Below are 10,303 nucleotides of genomic sequence, written 5' to 3'. Positions count from 1 at the left end.
TTGTCGCGTGTGGGGAAACTTCGCGGGTTTCAACCGCGACGACAATACCACAGTGAAAATCAGTTGTCTGACAGCTGCGGTAGCTTTTCGATCTACCGTAAAACGGAAAGTTTTCTCTGCAATTGGAATATAAATGTGAAGCAAAAAGGTAGTGGCGTTGCTAAAGAAGTTAATGTCACTCCGTTGGAGCTCCTCTTACTGGGATGGGATAAAGGTATTTTCCCCTTATGTCCTAGCTCAAAAGCATAGGCTTAAGCGCCATTGCTCGCTCTCTGAATCGGGAAGAAAATATAACGATCCCTTCCCCGGCCGAGTTAAATTACCTGTATAATAAGAAGGAATGTAAGCAGTAGGATTTCTACCCACTACTTTTCATAAAAATGTGCTTTGTTTGCAAAAATAGCATTAAATCAATGAAAAAATTCAAAGATCTTACCAAATATACAAATTCAATGCCCGGTATCCTTTGTCAAAGACGCACTTCCTCCGAAACGCTCCATGTTTTGCCGAATTTCTCACATTATCAATGCAGAGAATTCGATAAAAAAAAAACGAACATACCGATCGCACCAAATTCCGCCAAAACTTAATCACTTCCAACCCAGAGAAATCGGAAAAAAAATCAACACGCGTTGGCAAGATACTTCAGCAGCTGATGATTTCACTGCTGCTGTCCTCTGAATGGAAGATCCTTCTGCCACTAACGGCTTCACTATTGTTTCATCTGAAACGCCAAGCTTTGTTCCGGGAACACATACACTACATTTTTTTTTTTCGCGCAACACCACTTCCCGGATGGCATAGCACTGCAGTGCACTGGTGGCTGAACTATTAGCGATAACGATGCAAATCACTTAAAATTGATATCAAGTAAAGCACAGATTGTTAATAAAAATAATAAATTTAATAAACTAAATAATTTTTTGAGAGATTTTTTTAAGAATCTCTATTCGAATTCCTGCTAACATGTCTGCTAGAATTCTTAAAATAATGCTTGGAGGAATGTCTTTGTGGAGATAGAAATGGATCAACCTCTGTAAATCTTCCTAGAAGCATCTCGTGATACATTTTTTATTACGGAATTCTTGTAGCAATTCCATTAAAAAATTCTGGAGATATTTTTACAGGTTTAACTGAAAATTTGAGGATATTTCTAGAGGTATCTCAGGAGGAAATCCTAAAGGAAATTCTTGAGAAATACAGAGAAATACCTGTACGAGTTCCTGCTGGTATCACTGAAAGAAATCTCAAACAAGAATCTCTGTAGGAGCCCCGAATAACATCAATTCGGGAAATTTCAATGAAGCCATTGGAGAAATTGCTGAAGAAATATCTATACTAATTCATGACGCAATAACTGGAAGAATTTCAAAAGAACTGGCTTTAGGAATTTCCGAAAAAAAAAATGCTTGAAAGACTTTATGAAGGATTTCCGTGAAGTGATTTCTAAAGAAATCAAAGGAAGATTTTCTGAAAGAATCGCTGCAGTAATGTGTAAAGGAATGCATGAAGTAATTTTGGAAGAAATTAAGGGAATCCTTGAAAAAATCCTGGAAGAATGTCTTGAAGAGTCGTTAAAGCAAACCCTGAAGTAATTTTTGAAGGAAAGCTTTGATAAATTTCTGAAGGAATTATGAATATCTGGTTTTCTGAAGGACTAACTTAAATAATTCCTGCTGGAATTCATGGCAGAATTTCCAAAGGAATCCCTGGAGGGATTTCTAAAAGATTTCATGTGGACATTTCTGAGGAAGTCCATGGACTGTTTGCTATAGGAATTCTGGGAGAAATTTCTGTAGGAATCTGTAGAGGAATTTCTGGAGTTAATTCCGAAGTAATTTCTGAAGAAACTCATGGGGCAATTTCTGAAACAATCCGCTTCTGCAACCTTAAGCAGTGAAGAGAATTGTCAGACAAAAGAGGCACAAAACAAGCAACAAGGAAGGCGCGGCGATTACTCATTATCCCAACTGGTGACAGATAATGACATGATCTCTAAAACTTTTGTTGCAGACAAAACGGAAGCTGAATTTGTTGCGTTCTTTTCAACTCGTGAATAATCAATTATTAGGGAAGTGGAACCACCTTGGCAGGGCTCCTATGCTCCGGATGCTTTCAAACAAGTAATCGCATACTGCACTTCAAAAGGCCTTCCGCTAATTGTTGGCAGTGATGCTAACGCTCACCATATCATCTGGGGCAGCTCAGACATTAACTTGAGAGGCTCCAGTTTGATGGAGTACTTAAGTAGTACTGATTGTGGAAACGACCGACGGATTGGCAGAGTTATCCCTCTATGGTTGGCTTTTCGGTCCGGATAAATTATAAGCGGGGTGATACTATTTCATCCGACGTTTCGACCCTTGGTTTGGGCCTTCTTCAGGGAGGTCTAAAAAACGTGTGTTTTATTATCTGTTTTAAATTTTGCTAATGAACTAGTTTTTTTGAAAAATCTCACTATAGGGATACCGCTACGTTTGTATCGCCGGTTGCTTGGCGTAGGGCTGTCGGGTTTGGTGAATTTAAGCTTGTGTTGGCTATTTGTGGGTAGATGGTGAGGGTGTAGTTTACAATAATTTGTTTTACCACTGCGCCGAACACTATCATGGCGTCTAGACACTGATTACTAGTTTTAGTGGAAATGCTAATGGAGAATTTTTGGGAGATTGTTGAAATGTCTCTCTCAGTTACATGTGACGATGTGTGTGAAGTTGGACTGGTACCTATGTCTGTGGGGTAGTGTTATGGTGATTTATTGCTGTTGATCATCTGTTGGTTGTTGGTTGTCGGGGTTGGATGTGCTGGGGTGCTGTGGTGGCGGCGGGTTTGTTTGGGTTCTCTTGACTTGTTTTGCTGCTATTGTTCGTAGAAGCCCGCAGTATATGGAGCTGAGGCCTTCTACGTCGGTGCGGTGGTTCACTGTGCGGGGGGTATTGTAGATGTGGAAACATTCTAGCAGGGGCAGAGTGGATCTGTTGTGTGTCCTATCGAGTATTTTCGTCTGTTGCAGAGCGAAGCGATGATCCTCTTTTACGCAGTGCTCGGTTAGGGCTGTTTTTGAGCTCTGTTGGATCATTGCTTGGTCGGTGTTGGTGTAACCCTGGTCCCGTAGTCGGTTGAGTTGATTGATGTTCGATTGGTGCCCACTTAAGCGTTTTCTCAGTTTGTTCGTCGTCATACCGATGTAGACTTGGTTACAGTCGCTACATGGTATTTGGTATATCACGTTGTGTTGCTGCATCGGGTCTATACGGTCTTTGACTCTGGTGTGTAGGTGTCCGACTGTGTTAACCTTTCGGTTAGCTATCTTCACCGTTGGGTATTCCTGTTGCAGGCATCGGCTTATACTCTGGCTGAGTTGGGGGATATACGGGAGGCTGACGTATTTGAATGCATCAGTTGTAGGATGCGTTGATGGGGCTGTTGGAGTGCAGGTGTTCTGGTCTGGATCTGGTGCAGTGGGGATGGAGGTAGCAGCGTTGGTGGTGGTGTGGGTGGCGGTGGAGGTGGTGGAGGTGGCTTCGGTGTTAGCGGTGCTGGCGGTGGTGGTGTTGGTAGCGATGTGGTGTGGCATAGAGTTAACATTGTTGGCAATGCTATTGGATGTTGGCCCGAGTGGTGGTCCGGCAGTGGCATGTGATAGAGTTCGATGGAAGATGCGATTGATCAAATTGGTTGGATAGTTATTGTTGCGTAGGATGGTGTGGACTATTTTTTTCAGCGTTTGTGCGTCGGCTTTTGGTGATAGTGTGATGACTCTGTTTATGAAGTTGGTTATTACGTTCATTTTCTGTGGCAGTGGGTGGTATGAGAAATAGTTGACGAGTCTGCCTGACGCTATGGGCTTCGCATACCATTCTGTCGATAGCATTTGGTCATCTCCTCTGATTACTACCACATCAAGGAAAGGTAGTTTGTTTTCGTTTTCAACCTCGACAGTAAACTGGAGGTGCTCGTTATAGCTGTTGAAAACTTGAAGAGTGTAGTCGACTTTGTCTCGGGGTAGTACCAAGAAGAAGTCGTCCACATATTTTTTGAGGAAATTTATCACGTAATCCAGCCTTTGGACTACGGTGTCTATCAGTTCGTCGAGAACCATGTCTGCCAGGATTGGCGACAGAGGACTCCCCATGGCTGTCCCAAATTGCTGGTGGTAGACTTGTGCACGGAACATAAAGTAGCTGGTATCCAAGCAGAAAGCGACGAGCTCTTGAAACAGATCGAGATTGATCTGTGTGTGTCGTTTAATTTTTTCCCAGTTTCTGAAAATTCCTTGTAACACCAGTTCCTTGGGAATGTTAGTAAACAAGGAAATCACGTCGAATGAGACAACGACGTGGTTTTCTGGAATTTTCATTCGGTTTATCTCGGATGCAAACGTAAACGAATCCCGTATGTTGTGTGGACTGCACATTGCGTTTTGTAGTATGACGCTCACGTATTTCGAGAGATGGTATGTGGGGCTCGTGATGTTGGGTACGACTGGCCTAAGGGGAAGGTCGGGTTTGTGGGCTTTGGGCTGGCCGTATATGCGAGGGCAGACGGCCGTGTTGCATTTTAGCTTGTAAGCTGTGCGATCGTCTATGAGAGACAGATTCCTCAGACGCTTGACCATTTCGTTGTTTTTAGTCTCGTATCCACTGGTTGGGTCCTTATTCAGCTTGACGTACACCGTGTCATCGTCGACCAGCGTTTTCATTTTTCGATCGTAATCCTCGATGTTCATAATAACCGTTCGGTTGCCCTTGTCTGATTCGGTTATGCATAATTCGGGGTTGTCGGCGATGAACTTCTTGGTCACTCTAATTGCGGATTTGCAAAATCTGGCGACTGGATCCACGGAGTTGAGAGACTGTGGGTGGTTCAAGAAGTTTTGTACCCGGTGTACTATTTGGCATCTTGTTTGATCCTGGATGCTTTTGGTTGGTTGCGTTTTGATGATGTTTTCGATGCCTGCTAGGAGGTGGTAGATGGGAAGCTGGATAACGTTGGTGTACGGGAGTGTGAACTTTGGCCCCAAACTCAGAAGCGTGAGCATCTCCTCCGGTATTTGCTTGGACGTTGCGTTGAAGACAGCTTTTTCGTTGATTGAAGGGGTGGCCTCATCGGATATTTTTCTACACAGTCGATCTAGCTTATCGTTGACAGTCCTGGTGCGGTTATGGTACATCTTTTGGAATGTTGCTTCTTGGGTTTCGTAGAACATTGTACACATTTCGTGTCCTACTGTTTCCGTTATGCGCAGCCTCAGCTCTTTGACTTGTTTGTTGCACTGCTTAATCGAGTACCAAGTGTGTTTGATCTCTATATTCAACAAAGATCTTTTTAACCGGTTCACTGCCTTCTGTAGTTCGTGCATATAAGGGCTGCGGTCTTCTAATAGCGGAAAGATGCATTTGAGGGTATTGACGATGTGGTTTGGATACATTCCCCTTTGGCGGCACATCGTCATAACCAACTTCATAAACAGAGTCATCACACTATCACCAAAAGCCGACGCACAAACGCTGAAAAAAATAGTCCACACCATCCTACGCAACAATAACTATCCAACCAATTTGATCAATCGCATCTTCCATCGAACTCTATCACATGCCACTGCCGGACCACCACTCGGGCCAACATCCAATAGCATTGCCAACAATGTTAACTCTATGCCACACCACATCGCTACCAACACCACCACCGCCAGCACCGCTAACACCGAAGCCACCTCCACCACCTCCACCGCCACCCACACCACCACCAACGCTGCTACCTCCATCCCCACTGCACCAGATCCAGACCAGAACACCTGCACTCCAACAGCCCCATCAACGCATCCTACAACTGATGCATTCAAATACGTCAGCCTCCCGTATATCCCCCAACTCAGCCAGAGTATAAGCCGATGCCTGCAACAGGAATACCCAACGGTGAAGATAGCTAACCGAAAGGTTAACACAGTCGGACACCTACACACCAGAGTCAAAGACCGTATAGACCCGATGCAGCAACACAACGTGATATACCAAATACCATGTAGCGACTGTAACCAAGTCTACATCGGTATGACGACGAACAAACTGAGAAAACGCTTAAGTGGGCACCAATCGAACATCAATCAACTCAACCGACTACGGGACCAGGGTTACACCAACACCGACCAAGCAATGATCCAACAGAGCTCAAAAACAGCCCTAACCGAGCACTGCGTAAAAGAGGATCATCGCTTCGCTCTGCAACAGACGAAAATACTCGATAGGACACACAACAGATCCACTCTGCCCCTGCTAGAATGTTTCCACATCTACAATACCCCCCGCACAGTGAACCACCGCACCGACGTAGAAGGCCTCAGCTCCATATACTGCGGGCTTCTACGAACAATAGCAGCAAAACAAGTCAAGAGAACCCAAACAAACCCGCCGCCACCACAGCACCCCAGCACATCCAACCCCGACAACCAACAACCAACAGATGGTCAACAGCAATAAATCACCATAACACTACCCCACAGACATAGGTACCAGTCCAACTTCACACACATCGTCACATGTAACTGAGAGAGACATTTCAACAATCTCCCAAAAATTCTCCATTAGCATTTCCACTAAAACTAGTAATCAGTGTCTAGACGCCATGATAGTGTTCGGCGCAGTGGTAAAACAAATTATTGTAAACTACACCCTCACCATCTACCCACAAATAGCCAACACAAGCTTAAATTCACCAAACCCGACAGCCCTACGCCAAGCAACCGGCGATACAAACGTAGCGGTATCCCTATAGTGAGATTTTTCAAAAAAACTAGTTCATTAGCAAAATTTAAAACAGATAATAAAACACACGTTTTTTAGACCTCCCTGAAGAAGGCCCAAACCAAGGGTCGAAACGTCGGATGAAATAGTATCACCCCGCTTATAATTTATCCGGACCGAAAAGCCAACCATAGAGGGATAACTCTTAAGTAGTACAGATCTTGCATTACTTTACATAGGCAACCGCCCAACCTTCATGGTATCTGCTAGAGAGGAAGTGTTAGACATAACGCTTTGCTCTAGTAGAATTAGTCACGAGCTGACCAATTGGCATGTGTCAGATGAAGAATCTTTATCTGACCATCGCTACATCTTTTTTGAACATTTAAATGTTACTTCGCAAACATTGCGTTTCAGGAATCCCCGGTCAACAAACTGGGATCTTTTTACTGATTAGGTTGCGGCCAAATTTCATGGATACTCACCATCGATTGACACTCCAATTGATTTAGATGATGCCGTTGATACTACAACGACCTTCATCATGGAAGCTTTTAAAGAAGCATGCCCTCTACGGTCTGTGAAGATCACAAGAGGAACCCCTTGGTGGAACTCTGATCTGGCGAAACTCAGGAAACAATGTAGAAAAAGTTGGAACAGCCGACGTTCGGCTGGTTCGGAGGTTTTCAGGTCGGCTCGCAAGGCCTACAGGAAAGTTCTCCGGTCTGCTGAACGATCCGGCTGGAAAAACCTTTGTACAAATGTTTCCAGTTTGAGTGAAGTCAGTCGGTTAAACAAAATTCTTGCGAAATCTAAGGATTTCCGAGTGAACGAACTACGTCTGCCAAATGGCGATCTGACTACCTCTGATGAGGAAGTTCTGGAATGCTTATTCAGCACACACTTTCCTGGATGTGTGGATATTACATCCTCGGATGATCCTGATGTCTTTTCTTGTAGTTATGATTCTTTAGCTTCGGCTCGAAGTATTGTAACTATAGAATCGATTGAGTGGGCTCTTAATACCTTGCTCCTTTCAAATCTCCTGGGGCAGATGGGATTTATACTGTAAAGTTTATTCCGAAAGTGGGTCGTGCGTCGTATGAAGAAGCAAAGAGTTTCAGACCTATCAGTTTGACTTCTTTTCTTCTGAAATGCTTAGAACGCATTGTGGATCATCACATCCGTGATGTTCATCTGGCCAACGTGTCTCTTCATGTGAACCAACATGCCTACCAATCTGGTAAGTCCACTGTGACTCTTTTACACAAGGTTGTTTACGATATCGAGAAAGCATTCGCTCAAAAGCAATCTTGTTTGGGTGTTTTCTTAAATATCGAGGGTGCCTTTGACAATGTGCCTTTCGAAGCTGCACGGAGTTGTGGTATATCTCCAATGATTTCCAATTGGATTCATCAAATGCTCAAAATCCGATATCTCTTCTCGACATTGCGTCTAGCAGGGATTAGGAAATTGAGTGTTTGTGGATGCCCCCAAGGGGGAGTCTTGTCACCGCTTTTTTGGAATCTCGTAGCAGATACGCTATTGAGGCAACTCAATAATAGCGGTTTTCCTACTTATGGTTTTGCCGACGACTACCTAGCATTGTTAGTTGGTATGTGTATCAGCACCCTTTTCGACCTGATGCAAAGCGCCCTTCTGATAGTTGAGGGTTGGTGTCGCCAATATGGCCTTTCGGTTAATCCGAGTAAAACATATATTGTTCTTTTTACGGAAAGGCGAGACCGTAATGGCGTTCGACCTTTGCGTCTCTTTGATTCTGAAATCGATGTGACTGAACAAGTAAAGTACGTTGGAGTCATTCTTGATTCCAAGCTTTCCTGGACACCTCACATTGAGTTCAGAATCAAGAAAGCTTGTATGGCCTTCGGGCAATGCCGGCGAACCTTTGGTACAACTTGGGGTCTTAATCCCAAGTATATCCAATGGATCTACACAACTGTTGTTCGGCCAATATTGGCCTATGGATGTCTTGTGTGGTGGCAAAAGGGCGATATGAGAACGATCCAATCAAAGTTAGGCCATCTGCAAAGGATGTGCTTAATGGCGATGTCTGGAGCGTTCTCTTCAACTCCCACGGCAGCGCTCGAAGTTCTCTTTGACGTTGCCCCACTACACATTCATCTCAAACAAGAAGCACTATCTTGCACTTACCGTCTACGGGTACTCGGTCTACTAGAGGAAACTCCTTTGAACCGCACATCAACACACACCTCGTTGTTTCCACTTTTGGTGAATTGGGACAAAATTGCCCTTGCTCCAAGTAATCTTACAATTTCTTGTAATTTCCCATATAGGACATTTTCCACGAAATTCCCTTCCCGGGAAGAATGGACATCTGGATATCTGGAAAGAAGTATTTCAGACGGCATCGTATGTTACACTGATGGCTCCCTTCTCGAAGGTCGAGCAGGTGCTGATGTTTATTCTCGTGAGCTAAGGCTGTATCAGTCTTACCCACTTGGTAGACACTGCACCGTATTTCAGGCCGAAATCTTTGCTCTTATGTGCGGAGTGCAATCAGCACTTCAGCAGCACGTAATGGGCAAAGTAATATACTTCTGTTCAGATAGCCAGGCTGCTATTGAAGCACTTGCTTCGGCCAACTCCAGGTCGAAGATAGTTATCGCTTGTCGAACTCAAATCGAGGAGCTGAATTCAGCAAACGCTGTTCACCTTCTATGGGTACCTGGCCATTCTTCCATCGCTGGAAATGAATTGGCTGATGAGTTAGCTCGCACTGGAGCATCACATGACTTCATTGGCCCTGAGCCAGCTATTCCGATATCGAAGTGTTGGGTAAAGCTTCAGATTCACACCTGGACTGCCACTCAACACAGACAATAATGGAATAGTTTGGAGTCATGTCGTCAAATCAAATTGTATTGTACTGAGCCATCTCCAAGGGTGGCGAAGTTTCTTACATATCTGTCAAAGCAGAATTGCAGCATTCTGGTCAAAGCATTGACTGGCCACTGCCGACTCAGCTATCACATGGCGAATATTCAGCAAGCTGATTCAATTGCATGTGATAGCTGTGAATCCGATTATGGAACTTCGTATCATTTGATATGTAACTGTCCAGTTTTTGCGCAACTATTCGGTAAACATTTAATAAGTGCGAGTATTCGGTAAACATTTATTAAGTGAAACTGACTTCAGAGACCTGGATATTCAGGATATTCTGTTGTTCTTAACCCGCTGTGGTAAAGAGCTATATGCTCTCTTTCGCTTTATGCGTTATTACAGTGCCCTTTTCAGGGCGCTGTTTGAACCCATTGTGGTACGCTTATCTTCAGTAGAGTTGTAGTGTTTACCGACTCGAAGTTACCGCTCGAAATTCACAACGCATGGCTGAAAAATGACTAAACTCGTGTTGCACGATCTTTGTTCTATTCTGTTGAAGTTGGGACAAATTTATGTCGCATTGCGTGGATTGTCACAACAAATGCAGGTTGCGACATTGCCATTATTGTTGCGCGATGGTTGAATTTTGATTCACTGACCTTAAGAAAGTCTTGTTCTTAAGGTTGAAGAAGTCG

The 10,303-nt window shown here is 44.0% G+C and overlaps 2 protein-coding genes across 2 annotated transcripts; one reads left to right on the top strand and one right to left on the bottom strand.

Annotated features, from left to right (window-relative positions):
* Positions 1-1,013: 1,013 nt before the first annotated feature.
* Positions 1,014-5,530, bottom strand: LOC134291284 (uncharacterized). Its single transcript, XM_062858807.1, has 2 exons — positions 2,459-5,530; positions 1,014-2,389 (listed from the first exon to the last, which is right to left on the bottom strand). The coding sequence occupies exon 1, from the start codon at positions 5,528-5,530 to the stop codon at positions 2,753-2,755; it is 2,778 nt and encodes a 925-aa protein (XP_062714791.1). The 3' UTR covers positions 1,014-2,389; positions 2,459-2,752.
* Positions 5,531-6,498: 968 nt separating this feature from the next.
* LOC134291285 (uncharacterized) lies at positions 6,499-9,853 on the top strand. Its single transcript, XM_062858809.1, has 2 exons — positions 6,499-6,770; positions 6,840-9,853. Exon 2 carries the CDS (start codon positions 8,136-8,138, stop codon positions 9,606-9,608), a length of 1,473 nt encoding a protein of 490 aa, XP_062714793.1. The 5' UTR covers positions 6,499-6,770; positions 6,840-8,135; the 3' UTR covers positions 9,609-9,853.
* Positions 9,854-10,303: the final 450 nt, after the last annotated feature.

This window comes from Aedes albopictus, chromosome 3 (genome assembly GCF_035046485.1).
Source record: "Aedes albopictus strain Foshan chromosome 3, AalbF5, whole genome shotgun sequence".
NCBI lineage: Eukaryota > Metazoa > Arthropoda > Insecta > Diptera > Culicidae > Aedes > Aedes albopictus.
The sequence above is the reverse complement of the archived record's forward strand: the minus strand, read 5'-3'. Positions and strand labels throughout refer to the sequence as shown.

Coding starts and splice junctions, on each gene's coding strand:
- LOC134291284 (XM_062858807.1), bottom strand. CDS start 5,530: ATGGTGTGGACTATTTTTTTCAGCGTTTGTGCGTCGGCTTTTGGTGAT.
- LOC134291285 (XM_062858809.1), top strand. CDS start 8,136: ATGATTTCCAATTGGATTCATCAAATGCTCAAAATCCGATATCTCTTC.